The sequence below is a fragment of the Rattus norvegicus genome, chromosome 5 (assembly GCF_036323735.1).
Source record: "Rattus norvegicus strain BN/NHsdMcwi chromosome 5, GRCr8, whole genome shotgun sequence".
Classification (NCBI taxonomy): domain Eukaryota; kingdom Metazoa; phylum Chordata; class Mammalia; order Rodentia; family Muridae; genus Rattus; species Rattus norvegicus.
Genome location: NC_086023.1, coordinates 61201655 through 61224149, shown reverse-complemented (window position 1 = coordinate 61224149; position 22495 = coordinate 61201655). Strand labels below are relative to the sequence as shown.

Sequence of the window (22495 nt, the reverse complement as noted above, 5' to 3'; positions counted from 1 at the left end):
GCTGTGCCTTGATCCTAGAAGAGGAATAGAGATGGGTTCTAGAGGTGATGGTGTCTTTGAACTGTGTACTGTTCACTAGACTTTTCACACCTAGTTTTGCCATTGTACTATTTATTCTATATGGAGGCGTTTAGAATTGGTTGCACTTGAGTTCTGAGATTTAATACAATAAGCTACTTTTCTTTTAAACACACCCCCCCCTCCAGTTTTAAAATTTTCATTCTGATTTTAGTAGCTTTTGAATCCGCATGAAGCCTTCTGCCAATATGTATGTGCCCTCTGAAGTAGTTAGGCACATACATTGAGCATTTCATTTTCTCGAATGAACTGTGCCCCTGGCCTTCCTTTCTTTTTAAATGCTAGTGCTCTAGGTCACCACAGCGTTGCCCATATAAGCCGTCTTACCCCAGGTAAGCACTGATGCTAACAGAACACGTTTTGTGGCAAGGGGGACGTACTAAAGGATTGACTTGTATATTTCAGGAATAAGAGAACTAAATAGTGCTGAGCACTTGTGAACAAAAGGAAACAAGGATGGCGTTCTCTGTCTAAAAGAGCAAGGGAAGGGGTTGGGGATTTAGCTCAGTGGTAGAGCGCTTGCCTAGGAAGCGCAAGGCCCTGGGTTCGGTCCCCAGCTCCGAAAAAAAGAACCAAAAAAAAAAAAAAGGGCAAGGGAAGGCTGTCTGAAGTTATGTTGAGCAGTAGAGAGAGACAGATGCAGGAGAGCAAGAGGGAAGACTGCTGGATCCTGACCTGAGGGTAGACAAAGTGATAGAAACCAGGTTGAAGGTGAAGCAGGTAGTTAGAGAAGAATGAGTGTTTTCCTTAGGGAGAGAGAGAGCTTAAGTAGTCATTGTTTATGACATTGAACATTTAGTTTCCAGTAATGATTGAAGGAAAACCTTTTCTGAGTTTCGGTTTTGAGGTTTTCCGCACGGAGACAGCAGTTTAACATGTATTTATAATTACCACCAGGGAGTACTTCTTTGAGTGGTGTGGTAGGAGAGTTCCTTATTTAAGGGATTTCGTATTTTGTTTTTTTTTTTTAATATTTTATTTATTTATTATACATGAGTACACTGTAGCTGCCTTCAGACACACCAGAAGAGGGCATCAGATCTCATTATAGATGGTTGTGAGCCACCATGTGGTTGCTGGGATTTGAACTCAGGACCTCGGGAAGAACAGTCAGTGCTCTTAACCACTGAGCCATCTCTCCAGCCCCGTGTTTTGGTTTTTAGTGAGAGCTGGCACTGGTACGTACATAAGTATCAGGTATATTAATGTTTAAATGGATTACATGACTTGATTGGTACATTTTTTTAGGTAACACATTAAAAAAAAAGATGGTCTGGTGGAGGTGGTGGCCTACACCTTTAATCCGAGCACTTTGGAGGCAGAGACAGGTGGAATCTCTGAGTTCCAGGCCAGCCTGGTCTACAGATCAAGTTCCAGGACAACTAGAGCTACTACACACAAAGAAACATGGTCTTGAAAAACCAAAAGGCAAAAAGAAAAAAATTGGCACAGTAAAATAGTAATAAGGATGCTAGTAGAATAAAAGCAATATTCTTTTTTTTTTTTTTTTTTTTTGGTTCTTTTTTTCGCAGCTGGGGACCGAACCCAGGGCCTTGCGCTTCCTAGGTAATCGCTCTACCACTGAGCTAAATCCCCAGCCCCAGCAATATTCTTTAGGAAGAAATTGCATCTTGGGCTGGAGAGATAGCTCAGTGGTTAAGAGCACTGGTTGCTCCGCTATTCCCTACAGCTACATGGTGCGCACAACCATCTGTAATGGAATCCGATGCCCTCTTCCCGTGTGTCTGAAGATAGTGATAGTGTACTCATACATAAAGAAAATAAATAAATCTTTTTAAAAAATTGTAGCTCCTTCAGAGGCAGAGGCAGATGGATCAATGCCAGGCTTTCTATAAAGCAAGTCTGGAACCAGCCAGGGGTACACAGAGAAATCCTGGGTTGTGTGTGTGTGCGTGCATGCGTGCGTGCGTGTTTGCGGCAGCGGAGGGGGGCAAATCAACAACCAGCAAATCATAGCTTTATTCTGATTTGTGAGCAAAGTTGAAGAGCTGACTAAAAAACTGGGACCAGTTGAATGCTCATGCTATAGGCTGAGGCAGGAGGATTGCTGAAACTTTGAGGGTAACTTAACAATATTTAGCAAGTTCTCAACCCTTCCAAAATCAAACTAAAACAAAACAACTCAAACTGAGAGAGAACTGTTTTAAGATAAAACTTTTTATTTTTATTTGTCTTGATAAGACTGGTCTCAAGACTTCCAGGCTGACTCTGAACTTACTATGTAGCTAAGAATGACCTTGAATTTCAAATCTTCTACTCCCCACATTATAGCCTAGCACCACCACACCTACCTTAGGTGGTTTTGGGGAAGAAACACTGGTCCTTGGGCACACAAGGCAAACATTATAGGTTTAGTTTGGATCCTTCTGTTTTAGCCTTAGCTGAGATTACAGGTAGAAACCACTTCTGACAAGTTAGTGGTGTTACAGTTCATTTGGTAGAGCGCTGCCTAGCATGCAGAGGAAGCCTTGGATCTTGATCCTCAACATAAAACTAGATGTGGTGGTGTGTAATTCAAGCCAGATTTGCTTCATGAGACCTGTAATATCTATAGATGGTATACTTTTTTCTTGAAATAGCTTTCTCCCCCACCTCCCACTCCTTCATGGGAGTCAGGATGGCACTCTGTACCCCTGGCTGGTTTGGAATTTTACACAAAGAACAGATTGGCCTTGGAATCGCCTGCTTCTGCCTCCAAACTGTTGGTTAAAAGTGGGTGCCTCCAAACCTGGATTAAAGTTGAACTTTTAATCTATTTGTGGGGCTTTTGAGATGAGGAGTACGGATACTTGGTGCTAAACTGGACAACCAGAGGTCAGTATTGATTTTTTTCCCATCTTTATTAAATTGGGCAGTATTGATTTTTGACCTCTATGCTCACTCACGCATGCCTGCACCACACACAGTAGACAGACGGATGCAAAAAGTAAGTTGTGAAAGAAACATTTGTAGTTTTTAACAATTTAGTGCCAAGTTTTCAAGTGATTCAATCAGAGATTCAGGGAAAAAAGTGACCATTGGAATTATTTGAATGACTTGGTTATTTGTTCTTCTGTAATAATCAAAAAATTTCCCTTTGTTTTGGTAAGAATTACCTTGTATATACACTCTACCACTGAACTATGTACACTGCAGAGTTGAAGACTGAGTTTTGTCTGTTGTGCAAAATAGAGTTGAAGTTTCAGCCACTTAGCACAGTGATACACAGTTTGCTAGAGCAGAATGACTAGAATAAGTTGTAGTTGGAGAGATGTCTCAGCCATGTTCTCATCAGGCACAGGGTACACAGACATATATGCAGGCAAAGAATAAGTGAAAAAAAGGAAGCATCTTTAAAAAGTGAAAATAAGTTGCTGTGAGATGGTACGTGATTGTCTTCCTATGCAGAGGATACCTGAGTCGGAGCTTCTCACTGGGATTTAGAAAATACAAAGCTAAATCGAGAATGGCAATTCTTTTTATTTTGATTTCATATGCGTTGCTGTTTTGCCAGCATGTATGTCTATGTGAAGGTGTCAGATCTTGGAGTTACCGACAGTTGTGATCTGCCATATATTTGCTGGGAATTGAACTTGGATTCTTTCTCTAAAAGAGAAGCCAGTACTCTTAATGGCTAAACGTCTCTCCAGCCCATGTTTTGAGACAGGGTTTCTCTAGCTCTGGCTGTCATGGAACTTGCTCTGTGGACCAAGCTGACCTGGAACTGAAAGATCCACCTGCCTCTAGCCTCCTAAGTGGTGGGATTAAAAGTATACACCACTGCCACTGGGCATCCTACGCCCACTTCCTACACACCTTCCCCTTTTAAATACAGGGTTACCTCTGTTGTACCCTTGCTATTTTGGAACTCACTGTGTACACCAGGATGGCCTCCTCAAACTGAGATCCTCCTGCCTCTGCTTCTCAAATGCTGGGATTGTGTGTGTAGCACAGTGCCTGGCAGGGCAAGCATATTTTTGCCTCTTCAAGATAGGATTGAAGGCAGCTTGTACCACCATGCTCAGCAATACTGTATTTTAGAAAGAATTTATATTGAAAAAGAATGGGACCAAAAATTTTTTGGGCCCCGCATGGTGGCACAGGACTTCAGTCACGGTACTTGGGAAGCAGAGGCAGGTGGGTCTTTGAATTAAAGGTCAGCCTGGTTTACACAGGAACTTCCAAGAGACAGAAATTGACACTCTGTTCTCCTTCTTTTACTCTTGTCTTTAGGGGAATAAGACAATGTGTGCTTATGCCAGTGGATGCTTGCAGACAGGAGATAGCTTCTTCATTATCAGGGGAATCCATTCTGCAACTTGGTGAAACACAAACTAAGGTCTTCAGAGTGAAGGCTTGCTCTGTAATGACAGGGTGAAAATATCCTTCCTACTTCAAAAAAATGGTTTGTGAGTGAGTGATTTAAAACAGTAAAGATGTTTAAGAAATGCATGACAGGAAAGCCATTTGAAGACTCGCATTGTCCTTGGGTCTGGAATTTTGGTTTTGGAAAGTAGCCATCTTATGCTGCCCAGAAGTTATGCAGACATAACTTCTCCTACTTTGAGAAATCAGCCAAGGAGAATAACGATGTAATAAATGTGTGTTAGGAAAACAGGTTCTTAGCTTTGTCTTCAAATAGACTTGGAGATATATCCTTTATTACTCATTACAGTTATAACTGATGAGTCAGAAAAAGTAGGGTTTGTTTTTTCAGGGCTGCTCTGTAAAACATGCTGGCCTCAAACTCAGATTCAGGGGCCTCTGCCTCCTAAGTGCTGGAGCTAAAGGTGTGTGACACCACACCCTGTTTAAAATTAGTGTTTGTAACACTCCATTGTTAAGGAAGGAAAATATTGCAACCATCCATCTGTCTATATGTCTGTCCATTTGAGACAGGGTCTATAGTTCTGGCTGTTCTGGAACTCACTTTGTATACCAGGCTGGCCTTAAACTCTTGGAGGCCCCTGCTTCTGCCTCCTCAGGCGAGGATGGATGGCGCCATGTATCAACATGCTCAGCATACTGTAGTTTAGAATTTACATGGGAAAAGGATGGGACCAGAAATTTTGGGCCCAGCATGGTAGTACAGACCTTTAATCACAGTACTTGGGAAGTAGAGGCAGGTGGATCTCTGAACTAAAAGGTCAGCCTGGTTTATATTGGGAGTTCCAAGCCAGCCAAGACTACAAGACAAGAGCATTGATTGAAAAGTTTAGTGCATGGGGGAGGGGTGTTTTCATGAGTATGTGCTTCCACAAGTGCATGCTTCCACGAGCGAGTGCTTGCAAGCACCATGGCACACGTGCAGAATCAGAACCGTGTTGTCCCAGTGACTGAACTGAGGTGGTCGGGCTTGGTGACAAGTTCCTTTACTTGTTGAGCCATTTTGCTGGCTCTGCTTTTACTTTTGAGATAGGTCTGACTGTGTAGCCCAGGTGGGCCTGGGGCTTATCATCTTGTGCTTTCAAACTTCTTGAATGCTAGGATTCCTTTGTAGTTTGCTTTCATATCCATAACATAGGTAACTCAGATTAACAGGATAAGTGATGGGCCATACATTTTAAGGTTTATTTTTGTTATGGGGCGTATCTTTGTATGTTGGTGCCTGCAAAGGTCGTAAGGGGGTGTCAGATCCCTTAGAGCAGGAGACACAGGTAACCTCCTGTCAACTGTGTTCTCCAGAAGAGTAGTGATTCTTCTCTTAGTAGTAGTAGGAGCTGTCTCCCAGCTCCGCGTGCTATAGTTATGGTGCTGCTTTGCTCTCCATTGACTTATGTGAGGCCATCACTGTGCTGCAGAGCTTTGGATGTTAGTCACTAATGCTGTTCCGTTTGTTCTGAGAAAGCGTCTTTCTTTGTAGGCAAGAGTGGTGGCTGCTTATATCAAGCTGTCTTCAAACATGTGATCCTTTTGTCTCAAGGCCCCAAGGCTTACAGGCAGGGCTTATAGACAGGACTCACCACATTTAAATCCATGTGTTTAGTTTGCTTATTTTTTGAAGATAGGGTCTGAAGTGGAGGCGGGTCTGAAGTGGAGGCGGGTCTGAAGTGGAGGCTGGTCTGAAACTTAATGTGTAGCTCAGAGTGACTTCATATTCTGTTTGTTTGTTTTGTTCTTTAAGATGATTTCTCTATTTCTCTATAACAGCCCTGTCTGTTCTGGAACTTGCTTTGTTTACTGACTATGCTGGCCTCAAACTGCATCCCCCCCCCCCCCCCAACCAAGTGCTGGGGTTAATGCCACTGTATTCTTGGCAATCAGCCTATTTCATCTTCCCAAGGGAGGATGTGAATTTAGGTGCAGGCTACTGTGCCCAGCATAGTATATTCTAATGACAATACCCTGGGATATTATTTGAGAAGTGCTTGTCTGAATGACTATACAGCACAAGGGTAATTTTGGGTTTGGGTGTGTGTATGCTGGGACTTCAACCCAGGCCTCAAGGTCCTTCATGCATGTAGGAGGAACACTGTATTATACTGGATAGGACCTGTGAGGTGCTGTGTGTAATGTGGGCTTTTTTGTTTGAGACAGATCTGTTAGAAATATGGGGGTAAAGATTAGTTAGGAGTAATGAGCAGCCTTTCAAAAGGGATTGAAGACAAAGACTCCTCCATAGCTGCTAGGTTAGAGAGAGTTTAAGCTGGGCCATGTGGTTCAGTGGTACAATGGTGGGTGGCCTACCATAGCTGACGTCCTGGATTTGATCCCTAGCACCATGAAAGACTGGAACAATAAAATAATATTAATTTAAAAATGAGGTTTATTGCTGAGAAAGCTGGATAGGATTGGGACACATGTTTGGAAGAAACTACAGGCAAAGCAATGCTTTTCTTTCTCTGACCTTTGGTAGCTGGAGAGAATGTGACTGTACTAAGTCAAATTTGATGGCTTCCAACGTTCAAGAGTTCAGCAGCACCATTCCTTTTCCATGGGCAGGGTATGAGCCCAGCCCAGCGGATAGATAATATTGTGTGGGTGGTAGGGAGGTCATCCTTGTCCACCAGCTGCCAGAGGCCTGACCCTGCCCTTGCAGCTGTGGAGAATAAAAGTATCAGCTTGGTCAGCTCCTGGCATTTGAGCACTCGCGGTTGAGCCTCATAATTGAGTGTTTGGCACCCCCTTGCCTGTTCTCTCCCTGATTGGCAGCGGTGATTTCTTGCTGCCTGTTTGAACTTTGTAAACCAGCAGAGAGTCCTTACTAAAATTACTTCACCTGCCAAAAAAGATTGAGAAGAATGGGTTCTGATAGAAAAAGCAAGACTGCAGATTGGAAATTAAATGAATTAATCCAACATTGCTAACTGATCACAAGAGTACAAGAGTGTAGGAAGTAGTCGTTGGGTGTTTGAAGGGCTTTGGAGCTTAGTGGGATTCTGGCCCAGACTAGACACTTTGGTTAGGGATGAGGTGTTCAGATGGTGTAAACAATAACTTCCTCATAGAGAGAAGCCAACTTGGAGACTTTTGTATTTTCGTAATTGATCATTTGAATATGGTATGTGCTTAAGAGCACAGACTAGGGAGCTAGATGGGTTTGAATCCTTTATGTCGTCACTTAATGAACGGTGACTCTGTAAAATGAGAGTAACATGTACCTGAGGGTGCTGGAAAGTTTAATACTCTAAAGCTCTTAAAGATCAGGCACATATCTGCAGTCTTAGTGCTTTAGATGCTGAGACTAGAGGACAGTCATTCGTTGAGGGTAACCTGGGCTATGTATCCACTATCATGCTACATAGTGTGAGTAGTGCCAGGTGATCTGAGATCTTACAGTAGTATCTGCCATGTAGTAAAACAGTATATGTTACCATTACTTACTTACTGTAGAGTTGTGGGAATGAGTGTATACCTAGGACTATCCTTACCAAACTTTTCTCAACTGAGGTGATATCCCTATACGTATTCTCCCTTGTTTATGAGCATACAGAGGCATACAGAGTTGATGCTGGGTTGCAACCCACGGTGGAGAACCATCGTTATAGGGTGTATAACTGCTATATAACAGCTTTGAGCTATTTTTGCCTAACATTTGGTGTCTTCATGATGATGTATATAAACTTGAGACTGTTAACAATTTCTGGTCTCATCTTTCCTCCCTCCTTGCCCAATCCAACTTCTTTCCTCCCCCCTTGCCCAATCCAACTCCTTACACCCCAGAGGCAGGGATTGAATCCAGGGCCTTTTAAATGCTAGACAAGTAAGACTGGACTTGATGTTCCACCTGAGATGTCCTGGAAGTATTTGTTCCTTGCAAAAGAAAACAGTAACAGTTTAAACTTTTTCTAGGACCATGGAGATGGTTCAGTAGCTGAAATCACTTATTTCAAAACTTGATGCCCTGAGTTTGACTTCCAGAACCTATGGTGGAGGAAAGAGCTAATTCTCTAAAGCAAGGCTGACTGCCAGACATGTGCCAGTGGCGCTGTCCTATCATAACAAATACAGGCCGTTTTGTACCTCAAATAGTGGGAGACACTTCTCATTTTTGTTTTAGCAGCATTTCTTTCTTTCTTTTCTTTTTTTTTTTCTTTTTCTTTTTTTCGGAGCTGGGGACTGAACCCAGGGCCTTGCGTTTTCTAGGCAAGCGCTCTACCACTGAGCTAAATCCCCAACCCCTTTAGCAGCATTTAAATTAAAAATCTACTACTGGAAGTTGGGGATTTAGCTCAGTGGTAGAGCGCTTGCCTAGGAAGCGCAAGGCCCTGGGTTCGGTCCCCAGCGCCGAAAAAAAAGACCAACAACAACAACAACAAAAAAAAATCTACCACTAAACCATATCTTTAGCTTACTTTGAATATTAGAAATTTTGTTTGGTTTTTGTTTGATTTTTCTTTTTTCACTAATGTTTTAAAATTTCACTTGATAGATTGGAATAACTGCATGTTTTCTGTAGCTTAAGAACCTGAGATATGGAAGAATTTCTGACAGTTTATTTTTAGAAGTCTCTTGATCTTGTCTGTTTCTATTCTGAGAATTCTCTTGGAACCTGTTCCGGAGTAGCAGAGCTGATGGAAAACAAGTGTAAATGCAGTTCCTATGGCCTAGCAGCTGGGTGTGTGCGCAGGCACAGGTCTATTTACTACATGAGATCCTGTTTCCAAAAGAGTGCGGGATTTCCCTGTATATTGCTTTGGTGTGCTAGTTGAAGATGTTTTTTTTTCTTCTTCTTCCTCCTCTTCCTCTTCTTCCTCTTCTTCCTCCTCCTCCTCCTCCTCCTCCTCTTCTTCTTCTTCTTCTCTTTTTTTTTTTTTTTTTTTTCTTTTTTTTTTTTCGGAGCTGGGGACCGAACCCAGGGCCTTGCACTCCCTAGGCAAGCGCTCTACCGCTGAGCTAAATCCCCAGCCCCCTTCTTCTTTTTTTTAAAGATTTATTTATTTATTATGAATACAACATTCTCCCTGCATGTACGCTGCAGGCCAGAAGAGGGTATCTGATCTCATTACAGATGGTTGTGAGCCACCATGTGGTTGCTGGGAATTGAACTCAGGACCTCTAGAAGAGCAGTCAGTGCTCTTAACCTCTGAGCCATCCCTCCAGCCCGAAGATGTTTCTTCTTTTTTTTTTTTTTTTTTTTTTTAAAGATTTATTTATTTATTATATATAAGTACACTGTAGCTGTCTTCAGATACACCAGAAGAGGGCATCAGATCTCTTTACAGATGGTTGTGAGCCACCATGTGGTTGCTGGGAATTGAACTCATGACCTCTGGAAGAGCAGTCGGGTGCTCTTAACCGCTGAGCCATCTCTCCAGCCCAAGATGTTTCTTCTTAATCTAGTTTCTCTGCCCTCCATTTTCAGTTTAGTAATGGTAAAAAGTTTTAAGGTTTTTGGTGATTACTTTGGGAAGTTCCTTTTGGGAAGCCTCTCCTTCTCTTCTCTCCTTTCCTCTCTCCCTCCCTCCTTCCCTTCTTAGTATATGAGGTGAGGAGAGGGTGAAAGGTATGAGTGATGTGTATGTGGGCGTGGGTGTGTGCTTGAGTTGATGTGTTTGTGTGGGTGTGTGAGCGCACACGCACTCAGGCGCATGTGCCATGGCATTTGTGTAGAGGTCAGAGATTTGAAGTTGGTTTTATTCTTTTATTGGTTTATATGGATCCTGGGGACTGAACTCAGAACTTCAGACTTGGTGACAAGTGCTATTACTTGCTGAGCCACCTCACCAGTCCTTGATGCTTAATTTTAAAGGAGATGGATTTAAAGAAAATTAAGCATGGTGCTACATAGCTCTTAGGAGGCTGAAGATCAACTCTAGCCTGGGCTATATGGTGTGACTTTGTCTCAAAACACAACCTAGCTATAACAGAAAATAGAAGTGTTGGTGATGAAGTGGATTATAAAAATAAGCAGAGTGCTAGAGCTATAGGTCAGAAGCACAGTGCTTATCTTGTATGTATATGAGGCCTTAGGTTCAAGTCCCTGTACTGCCAAAATGAATTGCTTCATTTAAGCAGTAGAAATGTTTGTTTATATTTTTACAATGCTTGTGGTTTCTAAAACAATCATTTGTCTTCTTCCTACTGATATCGTAAATTGAGAGAACAGGCTGGTGGGAAAAACCCGTGCTGCACAAGCCTTTGCTTGTCCCCACGTCCTGCTGCATAGAGAAAAGAACTGACTCACAGAAGTTCTCTGATCTCCACGTACTGACTGTGACACGTGTGCGGGTGTGAACACACAGAAATCATAAGTAAAATAAAAATGAAAACAGTCAGAGGATGCTCTAAAAGTAGTATAATTATGGTAAAAATAAACTTATTTTGTATAATGAAAAAATTAACAATCTGAACGTTGTTGACCTCAAAGTAGGATGCAGAGTGGGAGTCATACAACTGAGAGGCAGCTTGAAATAAGATAAAATGTTTAAACTAGCCTTTGGGCCTTTTGAGATATTCTAGTTAATTATTTGCTGTTATAATGTAAAAAAACAGTGCAGTTATATTCCCTGGGGGCCTTTAGGCTTATGAATACCCAGTTACTACACGACCTGTTGTAAAGGTCTTCTCTGTAATGAAATCTTTTCTAACACATTGGAAAGACATTTTTATTTGTAGTGCCTGGTAGTATGAGTTATGCTTAGCATCTTAGTCAGGGCTCTATGACAACTATGTCATCTTAGTCAGTACTCAGACACTATGACCAAGGCAACTCTTATAAAAATGCATTTAATTGGGGTTTGCTTATAGTTCTAAGTTAGTCTGTTTTTATCATGGTAGGGAGCATGGCAGCAGGCAGGGTGCTGGGGAAGTAGCTGAGAGCTCACATTTGATCCACAAGTTTCAGGATGAGAGAGAGAGACTGGGCTTTTAAAGCCCACCCCCAGTGACACATCTCCTCCTACAAGGCGGCTACTTTTATGAGAGGAATGTTTCAATATAGGGTTTCTCTGTGTAACCTTGGTTGTCCTGGAACTCACTCTAGAGACCAGGCTGGCCTCAAACTCAGAGATTTGCCTGCCTCTGCCTCCTAAGTGCTAGGGCTAAAGGCATGTACCACCACCACCTAGCAAAGTTACACTTCTTAATCTTTTCCAAAGAGTTCCATTAACTGGGGCCCAACTCTAAAGGATACCTTGACATATTAGGTGCAGTGCTGTGTCCAGCCTGAACATGTAAACCAAAATGAGAATTTTCTTTTAGCCTTTGAACTTTCCTTCCTGGTAAGCAGCACTCTGGATTTGTCCTCTGGAAGAACAAGTGATCTTAACCACTGAGCTGCCTCTCCAACCTCTCATTTGTTTTTCTGAGGTAGGGTTTTATTTATTCCAGGCTAGCCTGGTACGCCCAGTCTAGCTGAGGATGACCTTGAACTTCTGATTCTCTTACCTCCTTAGGCTTAGAGGGTCAGGGATTACTGGAAGATGCCACCATATCCAGTTTTACAGGGAGATGAGGATCGAACCAGGGTACATGCTAGACAGGCACTCTACCAACTGAGCTACATCAGCAGCCGTCCGGTCTTACACACACTTGAGATTAGGAAGAGAAGTCAGGAAACAATAGGTAAAGTAAAATATGAGAACATAGATCCTAAATGTCCAAAGGGAAGCAATCCATGTGGTACAGGGGGCTAAAGCAAACCAGTTGGTTTTGAGGTCAGCCTGGACAGCATAATAGAATCCCATAGCAAAGACAAGAGACCAGAGAAACATGGGAGTCAAGGGAGCGGGAAAACTGCCAGGAAAATAATCCTGGGTACTGGCATCCTGTTTTGGATATTTCTGTAGATAAACTTGGGTAGAAACTTAACTTGTCATTGCGATGTGTCCTATTTGACTTATTCCTCTTTATGCTTAGTAGTGGTTATGCTAATTAAAATTATCCCGAAATTTGCATTTAATTTATTTGAGGTAGTGTCTCATGTAGCCCAGGCTTCCCTCGAATTTTATGTACCTGAGGATCACCTTGAATTTTGTAAGAATTAAAGGCATGGGCTAATTACCATTCTTTACATAGCACTAGGGATGTTCTTTTTGTTTCTTTTCCTTTTTTAGTGCCAATTTACTTATTTATTTCCGGCTAAGCCTCAGACTGTAGCACTTCTACTGGTCTTCTGATGGCAGACGAGACGGCAGAAGTGGTGTTGCAGGTCCCGGCTTGCCATTGTTTTCATGAAGGAACCACAGTTTCTTCATCTTGGTCTTGCCTCAGAAGGAGCAAGTGTACTTGGCATGCTGGCTAATTCAGTTTTCTTGCCGTTTTCTGGAGGGAGGCACCATAGCAGGTCCCACATTTCCTGACAGTCCCAACCATCGTGGTGTGTTTAGACATGTTGCTGTAATCAAAGCCCAAACCCAAAGAGCACCTAGGGGTGGCTTTTAAGATGTGGTGATTTAAGGCTTCTTCAGTCAGGGCTTGGCTTAAAGGTATGCCAGGGTATAAAGTCCAGTCTTCACATTTGCACGGCGGATATTCTTTTTTTTTTGTTTTTTTTTGTTTTTTGTTTTTTAATTGGTTATTTTATTTATTTACATTTCTTTTTTACAGCGGATATTCTTAACTGTTAAGCCATCTTTGCACCCCTGGACCTCTTCTGAATCATTTTTGTCCAGTGTCTTAAGTACTGGCATTGCAAGCATGTACCATTGTGTCCTCATTAACATAAACATTTACAGTTTGTTTGTTGAGACTGGGTTTCTCTGGGTAGCCCTGGCTGTCCTAGAGCTAACTCTGTAGAGCTTCTGTAGTTGCTTGAACCCAAGAGATATACCTGCCTCTGCCTCTGCCTCCTGAGCGCTGGGAGGAATGGCATTTGCCACCACTGATTGGCTACATTTCTCTTTCTCTCTCTCTCCTCCCCCTCCCGGAGTCTGTGTGTGTGTGTGTGTGTGTGTGTGTGTGTGTGTGTGTGTGTGTGTGTGTGTGTGTGTGCGCGCTCGCGCGCGCGCACGTGCGTATGTGTGAGTATTGTCAGTCCCGGAGTCTGTGTGTGTGTGTGTGTGCGCGCGCGTATGTGTGAGTATTGTCAGTCCCGGAGTCTGTGTGTGTGTGTGTGTGTGTGTGTGTGTGTGTGTGTATGTGTGTGTGTGTGTGCGCGCGCGTATATGTGAGTATTGTCAGCCCCAACCATAACATTTCTAATTGTGAGAGCAAAGTAAACTTGAGAGTCACAAGTAGCTGATGATGTAATTAGCTGTGTTGTACACATTTAGTATTTATCAGTCCTCTCCCGCTCCCAGAAATGGAACAGTAAGATTTAGAATGCTGCTGGGCTGCTTTATTTTGGAGGGTGGGGGGATTTATTTATTTAGTTCTATTTTTATTTTTTTTATTGAGACAGAATCTCTCTATGTACCCTTGGCTGGCCCAGAACTTGTTATGTAGACCAATTTGGCCTCAGTTCAGTTCTGCCTGCCTCTGCCTCCCGAGTGTTGGAATTAAAGGCATGTGCGGCCACACTCAGCTCTTTTTGAAAAAAACATTCTGAAGTATTTTTATGTTTATTTTTGTGTATTCCCACCACTCCCAGAATTAGATGTTTGATTTTTTTTTTGTTTTTTTTGTTTTTTTTTTTTTTGTTTTTTAAACCATGATTTGGAAGTTTTGCTTACAATCCTTCTTTTTTTGCAGATTTTGTATTTTGTACATACATTTTGTATATTCTGTATATGATGACTTCTGTGAGCAATGATCGTTGCCGAGGTGCTCGGGAAAAACCACAGATGCCAACAACACACGCAGCACAGTCACAGAAACAAGTGGTACAGGTAAGCTTTTGTGGCGCCTCTGTGTCCTTTAGAAGGAACTACACTCAGAAGGAATGCTTTAATATTCCCCTTTCTAGGAAACTCAGGATTTCACCTTGTCTTTATAGAGTGACTAATAAGTGTAGGAAAAAGGTGATCATGGTAAAACTGAATGTTGTTCCAGGAGAGTCATTGTGTAGTCCTGAATTTCAGTTGTTCTCTAATCTGTGCTACAGCAGTTTCCTTCCTTCCTTCCCCTTTATGTTCCTACTCTTTTCTTTCCCTCCCCTGCTTCCTTCTCTTTTTCATTATCCAGTGTGTAATATTAGGAATTGAACCCAGACCCTCCCCTGGTTCTAGACAAGCACTCTGCTACTGACTTATACCCCTAGCCCGACTGTTACTTCTCTAAATGAAATGAGAAGGTTAAAGATAGCATTGAGCACAGTGTCTGGTACAAACGTTCTGTACTGCATTGACTCAGTTGACAAGCTTCTTAACAGAAACAGTATCTTTTTTCCTCTTTATATGCTTTATTAGTAATCCTGACATTTATTAACTGTTTATGTGTGTACTCACACGCACACACATCTTTGTGGTCTTTGAGGTTAGACATCAGTTGGAGAGAGCTAGCTTCTACCGTGTGAGTTCAGGGATGGAGCTCTGGTTGGAGTTGACAGTGAGGACCCTTACCTACTGAACCATATTGCTGGCCCTCAGAAGCAGTAACTTAGTGGATAATGAATGAATCTTATCTGGTCCATTTCAATTTCAGATCTTGGGCTTGATACATTTTTATTGTTTGCTTTGTGATTTGAGACTGTGTCTTACTAGGTCTGCCAGCCAGGCCTTGAATGCTCATTCCTCTGCTTCCGTTTCTTGGGTGCTGGGGTTCCAGAAGTGGAATGCTCCGGCTGACTTTGATAATAATTTATTTTATTATTGGTATTGGGGATGGTTTTACCAATGAGTTATATCGCTTATCCTTTTCAGAAGTTTTGTGTAATTCATACCGAGGTATTCTGTTTTGGTACAGAGTAGATTTTTTTTATATATATAATTGCTGTGTTAAATTGGATCTAAAATTAGCTTTGTATCTTGCTGCTGTTAGCAGGTAAATAGCTGCTGTTTGAGTGCTTACCCTGAGTCTCTTTACTCTTACAAGTGTTCTTCACAGCTGATTGGGAAGGACTACCATGCCGAGAGTTGTGGCACAAGCAGAGGCAGTCAGATTTCTGAGTTTGGGGCCAGCCTGGTCTACATAGTGAGTTCAGGCCAGCCAGAACAGAACAGCATAGGAGACTGTCTTAGTTACGGTTTTATTGCTGTGAAGAGATACCATTTCCAAGGCAACTCTTAAAAAAGAAAACATTTAATTGGGGCTGGCTTACACTTTCACTTTGGTGCATTATCATGGTGGGAAACATGACAGTGTCCAGGCAGACTTGGTGCTGGAGAAGGAGCTGATATCTTGATCAGTAGGCAGCAGAAGGGGACTGTGTACCACACTGGGTGTAGCTTGAACCTAGGAGACTTCAAAGGCCACCTTCACATTTCGTCCAACAAGCCCATATCTACTCTAAAAAGGCTATACCTCCATTATGGGCCAACCGGTCAAACACATAAGTCTGTTTAAACCGACAGAGAGGCCCTGTTTGTTGAACTGTGGGGCTAGGCTATTTTTTAAGTTTCTTGTATTGCGGAAGAAGCATAAGTTAGTAGTAACCACAGATGATGATGAATACAGTTGGTCTTTAGAAAGACACTGAATCAGTAGAAACTGAACATGAGCTTTTGGAGGCGCCAATTGAGTGTTAGTGGTCCAGATGCACCGCTGTGTGATTTGCAAGCAGATTTGGGCTGATCGTCAACCAGTTTGCAGGCGGGAGCAGGGAGTTAATTCTTTTCCTGTCAAAAGGGTTTTTTTATTGTTTCATTTTAGGGTTTGAGACAGGTTCTTTCTTTTTTTCTTTTTTCTTTTTTTTTTTCTTTACATTTTTTTCCCTCCATCTTTATTAACTTGGGTATTTCTTATTTACATTTCAATTGTTATTCCCTTTCCTGGTTTCCAACATCCCCCTAATCCTTCCCCCTCCCCTTTTCCATGGGTGTTCCCCTCCCCATCCTCCCCCCATTGCCTCCCTCCTCCCAACAATCCCGTTCACTGGGGGTCCAGCCTTGGCAGGACCAAGGGCTTCCCCTTCCACTGGTGCTCTTTTTTTTTCTTTTTCTTTTTTTTCGGAGCTGGGGACCAAACCCAGGGCCTTGCGTTTGCTAGGCAAGCACTCTACCACTGAGCTAAATCCCCAACCCCTCCACTGGTGCTCTTACTAGGATATTCATTGCTACCTATGAGGTTGGAGCCCAGGGTCAGTCCATGTATAGTCTTTGGGTAGTGGCTTAGTCCCTGGAAGCTCTGGTTGCTTGGCATTGTTGTTCATATGGGGTCTCAAGCTCCTTCAAGCTCTCTCGGTCCTTTCTCTGATTCCTTCAACGGGAGTCCCGTTCTCAGTTCAGTGGTTGAGACAGGTTCTTTCTGTGTAGCCCAGACAGTCCCAGAACTTTCTGTGTAACCAGTGTTGGGCTCAAACTTTGATTTTCTTCCCCAGCCTCCCTGGGATTGGGAGTACACTAAAAGCTTCTCACTGATGGCTTTTTTTGTGAATCCTCTAGGGGATGGCTTAGGTTGGTGGTCAAAAAGAAAAAGCTGCTGACTGAAGAGTGGGGAGGATTTCTTGGTCTCAGGTTTCTTTTTTTGGTGTTTTTGTTTATTTGCTTTGCTCTTTAAAATTATCTTTGGGGTTGGGGATTTAGCTCAGTGGTAGAGCGCTTGCCTAGCAAACACAAGGCCCTGGGTTCGGTCCCCAGCTCCAAAAAAAAGAAAAAAAATTATCTTTAGGTTCTATGCTTGGACATTTTGCCTGAGTTTATGTCTGCACACCATGTGTGCATGCCTGTGAAGGCCAGAGGAGGGCATGTGTTAGATCTCCTGGAATTGGAGTTACAGATGGTTTGTGAGCCTCTATGTGGGTGCTGGAAATTGAACCCAGGTTTTCTGGAAGAGCATCCAATGTTCCTAGCTGCTGAGCCATCTCTAACTCACCTTTTGTCTTTTGAGGCAGGTTTCATAGTTGAGGTTCAGCTTGCTGTGTCGTCCAGGCTGTCTAATTGAAGATCTTCCTTCCTTTTAGCTCTCCAGTGCTTGCCTTAAAGATGGGCACCATCTCATGCCTGGTCTTGCTTTACAGATGCATGCTGTCTCATGCTTTCCTTTTTTTCCTTTTTATTTTATGTGTATGCATGTTTTGCCCTGTGTAGCACATGCATAGTTAAGAGATAGTTGTGAGCCACCATATGTATTTTGGGAATCAAACCTAGGTCTTCTGGAGGAGGAGTCAGTGCTCTTAACCACCAGGCAATCTCTCCTGGTCCCTTTGCTATTGTTTTCAAATTGGGGTTTGGGGGGTTGGGGATTTAGCTCAGTGGTAGAGCGCTTGCCTAGGAAGCGCAAGGCCCTGGGTTCGGTCCCCAGCTCCAAAAAAAAGAACCAAAAAAAAAAAAAAATTTGGGGTTTGGGCCTACAAGATAGCCCAGTGGTTGATATTTGGAACCCAGGTAAAGGGTGGAGTGTTTCCTCTGAACCCCACATGTACACTATGCACTCTTGCCTTACCCACTGTGTGCATCATGCACAGACATAACCTTTATAACAAAGAAAAAAAATGAGGTAGGCCACTATGGTTGCTTGGTTGATTAAAGCTCTCACCATAGAAACCTTGAGCCCTGAGTTTGAGCCCAGGAACACACATGTTGGAAAGAGAACAAGCTCCTAAAAGCTGTTTTACTTTTACATGCATGCCACACCATTCACAAGCCTGCATTCATAAATAATAGTAAAAGTGGAAAAAAAGAGCTTTTAAAAACTTTAAAAAAGCTTTACCATTACCTTAAGCTGACATCCTGTCACGACCTCACGTAGCTGAGATAATCGAGGTTCTCTTTTGTTTTTATTTTTGGGGTAGATTCTCTAGATATAGATATAGATATAGATATAGATATAGATATAGATATAGATATAGATATAGATATATCTATCAGGCTGGCGTTAAGCTCAGAGAAATCCACCTGAGTCCTGCCTTCTGAATGTTGGGATTAAAGGCGTGTGCCACTATGCCCTGACTGATAATTAGTTCCTAATTTCTGATACAGCTTTTTATAAAATTATTTTGAGAATCTTTTAAAAAATACTGTTAGGAGAGATTTTGTGTTGGGCTGAGGGCATTGCTTGCTCGGCAGTAAAACATTTGACTAATGTACATGAAGTCCTAGTCTCAAGCCCTAGCACAATACATGCATAGGAGTGTGCATATACACGAATGGGGAGATAACCTAATTATGGGGAAGTATTTGCCCAGCCTGCATGAAGCCCTGGGTTCAGTCCACAGTACCATTAAAACTGGACACGGTGGGACAAGACTGTAATCCCAACACTTCAGGAAGCAGTGGCAGGAGGATCAGAAATTCAGTATTATCTTTGGCTGTAGAGTGTTTGAAGCCAGTCTGGGTTACATGAGGCCCCAGAGAAAGACAAGAAAATTATTGTTAAATTGTAAGTATAAAAAATATTTCCGAAGGTACATTAAAGTGAGAATAGAGGCCTTTATTTGGTAGAATACTAAGAGAGCTGCTTTTAATTTGTAAGCATGAGTTTGGGTTTGGTTCTCCATCTTAAACTAATTAGGTAGGATGCAGTTCCTGGAGTGTTTTGCCCCTGGCAGTCATGTCTGTCCTTTTAGCCAAGCATTGTTTAGGTATCAGATCTCTTCAGTCGACCTCTCTTCCTCTTCCTTTGCCTCACACCAGCCCCATTATGCCAAGCGTAGGCTGTTCAGACTCTCTTGTTGCTTTTCTTTTCTTCGTTACCATTGTCTCCTGATTAGCTGTAATTACATGCCTGTGTCAGTCGGATATGCTTGTGCTTTGGTTTCTTGTCCTTGTCATATTTGAAGAATATAGGGCAATTCTGAATTGCCTTTTAGTCTGGGTTGGTGTGCTTTATGATTAGAATTACTTACATATTCTTTATATAAGTAGATATGATCTGTTACCCTCCCCCTTTTCAGTGCTAAGCATCACACATAGGATCCTGCATATGTTCTGCCACTGAACTAGATAAACTAGATGGTTCTGCCTCAACTAGATGGTAGTTTGTTTTTAATGCATATTATCATTAATGAAATTATAGGGTTTAAGTTTTTTTTAAAAAATATTTTATTTATATGAGTACACTGTAGCTGTCTTCAGACACACCAGAAGAGGGCATCAGATCCCATTACAGATGGTTGTGAGCCACCATGTGGTTGCTGGGAATTGAACTCAGGACCGCTGGAAGAGCAGTCAGTGCTCCTAACCACTGAGCCATCTCTCCAGCCCTGTAGGTTAGTTTTAAAATATAAAGTGAAGTATAATTCTTTGTAGAGTGATTGTAAGGAGTTAGGAATTATTTACCATTGCTATCAAGAAATGGTAATTGTATTGTATGTTCCACATATACTGTGAAATTCCTTATTAAAATTTGATTTAGGGTTCAGTGCCTGTGATTCCAGTGCTAGGCAGGATAAGGCAGAGGGTTACAAGTTAGAAGCCAGGCTTAGAGAAAAGGCTCTGCTAGAAAGGCCCAGTCTTGACAACCTGAGGTTGCTCCTGGGTCTCACACGATGTGGTGGAGGAAGGCATCCCCTCGTGCAGATTATTCTCCGTCCTCCACACGAGTGCTATAGGGGATTGTGCATGCCCACATAGCACAATAAACAACTTAATTAAAAATACATGATGGCAGGGTGTGGTGGTGCTTGCCTTTAATTCCAACACTCTGGATACCGAGGCAGGTGGATCTCTACAAGTTCAAGGTCAGTCTTGTCCACATAGTTCTAGGGCTTAAACGGCTACATAGACAAAAACCCAACAGAAAAAGGAAATAAAATTACATCAAACATTATAGAAAGCCCATGACTTCTGTTTAAGAATATATGCAAAATAATATGCCTACATAATTTTTTGTTCCTTTTACTGCTTCGTTTTGAGACAGTATCAACTGTTTAGAGAAAACTGCTCTTAAACTTACTAACATCTTTCTGCCTTTGCCCCCAGAATGCTCTATTACTGGCACGAGTCACCATGCCTGTCTATAAGGAATACTTAAAAAAAAAATAGAATAGGCACTCAATGGATAAAGGCATTTACTGCCCAGCCTAATGACCTTGGTGGGTTTCTAGGACCTGGGTAATAGATGGAAAGAGCTGACTCTAGCAGTCTTGTGTTCTAACTTCTATATGTATACATGTGTGTGCACATGCGTGAATGTGCACATACACAGACTCAAAGAATAGTTAAATGTAATTTTAAAAAATTTAAAATAATAAAAAAGTAGGCCAACTAAATGGATGCGATTGCTGAGTTCCAAGGTGGTCTGCTATTGAATCTAATAGTGAGTTTCTGGCTGCCTGGGTTAAGACCTTGTCTTAACCTCTGCCCCTGGACGAAACAAAAGCTTAAAACCAAAACCAAAAAGATAGCACTACTTCAATAACTTATCCAAAGATTTCTGAAAAACAAGTCTAATAAAAAGAAGTGTGTGTGTGGCGGGGGGCTCACTAGGGAATCTTTAGCATAGTTTTCTTAGAACACACAAACACACGCGCACACGCATGCACCACTTATGTGCCTGGTACCCTGGGCAGCCAGAAGAGGGCATTAGAGTCCCTGGAACTGGAATTACAAACTGTTGGGGAGGGTGCGCTAACTGTTGTTTGAGTTGGAATTATTAGTTGACCCTGCTTTTTCCTCTTTTTTCCCTAAGCTGTACAGACCTCTTGACACTTCTTGAGCTCAGCCTGGTAACTTCCCTATTATACTATTATGTTTGCTGCTTTGTTTATTGAATAATTGAATTGTTTATTGACTAAAGTAATCTTTTGTATAAGATTGGTAGAGTATTTTATAAAGGTAACAAATATTTTGACTGAGACTTCTAGATGTATTGTATCACTGTTGCAGCTCTGCTTATTACCGTGCTTAGTGTGTCACCTGTGCTTTCAGAAGTTGTCTAGTCTGTGCCCTGTTCAGAATTAAAATGTAAACATGTTTGTCAGAGTCAGTTCTTAAACTTAAAAGGCTAAGTCTTTCAATAGCTCAGTAGTTGATAATTTACATGAGGAAGACAAAGAATAGTGCCTTTATAGCTAAAAATGTAGGGATGACACTATCAAAATGAAAACAGATAGCTAGGGACCGAGATGCTGCTTAGCTTGCATGAGCCCACTAGTAATTAATCTGGTGAAAATCTTCGTCCTTGTTTGTTTAGGCAGATGCTTTTCTAAAAGTAATATTTTATATGTTATTTTTATAGGGTCAAAGAATAAAGTGTCCTTATAAATTGTGTGTAAATATGGGCAGTGGACATTTCTCATGGAATTTTTAAGTTTAATGTTGCTGCCTTGGGCAGAATCTATATGCAGGTGAGGGCTGGCACCAGTTAGGTCAGGGCCAGGATTGGACAGTAAAAAAAATAAGGCGGGGACAAAGTTTTTGTAAGGCAAGCGAGAAGAAGAAAGGAGAATGAAGATGGAGTCGGAGAAAGATGGCCCATATCTGGGTGGTCTTGAATTGCCAAGGTAGCTGGGTGGATTTCTTTCTTTTTTTTTTTTTTTTTTTTTTGGTTCTTTTTTTCGGAGCTGGGGACCGAACCCAGGGCCTTGCGCTTCCTAGGTAAGCGCTCTACCACTGAGCTAAATCCCCAACCCCGCTGGGATGGATTTGTGTGGCAAATTTATCTTACCTAGTTGGGTGGTTTATATCCTTATCAATTGGTTGCGAGTTTTTTGTTTTTTTTTTTTAAAGATTTATTTATTTGTTATATGTAAGTACACTGTAGCTGTCTTCAGACACACCAGAAGAGGGCATCAGATCCTATGACAGATGGTTGTGAGCCACCATGCGGTTGCTGGGATTTGAACTCAGGACCTCTGGAAGAGCAGTCGGTGCTCTAAACCACTGAGCCGTCTCTCCAGCCCTGGTTGCGAGTTTATTGTGTGGATGCATTGTGGATTGAGAATTTAACATATAAATCTGATTGCTGGGTTGTAGCTTGTTGAGTCTTGATTTTAACAGGTTGTTGGGAGTTTATACATAACTATTAGGGGCGGACGTTGGGAATGTAAACAGAGCAG

General features: G+C 42.1%; 1 protein-coding gene across 19 annotated transcripts in view; it reads left to right on the top strand.

Moving 5' to 3' along the window:
- Positions 1-22495, top strand: part of Ubap2 (ubiquitin-associated protein 2) — an 89174-nt gene that overhangs the window by 9206 nt on the left and 57473 nt on the right. For 13 of the 19 annotated variants that reach the window (NM_001107928.2, XM_039109842.2, XM_063287609.1 and 10 more), the window contains one exon: positions 14152-14288. The exons of 2 other annotated variants lie outside the window; for them this stretch is intronic. In NM_001107928.2, the coding sequence (NP_001101398.2) occupies positions 14190-14288 (99 nt within the window). In that variant the 5' untranslated portion in view covers positions 14152-14189. Of the gene's footprint in view, positions 1-14151; positions 14289-21126; positions 21164-22495 lie in introns of all 19 variants that reach the window. 4 more of the 19 variants (XM_063287606.1, XM_039109838.2, XM_063287605.1 and 1 more) reach the window with 1 other exon arrangement.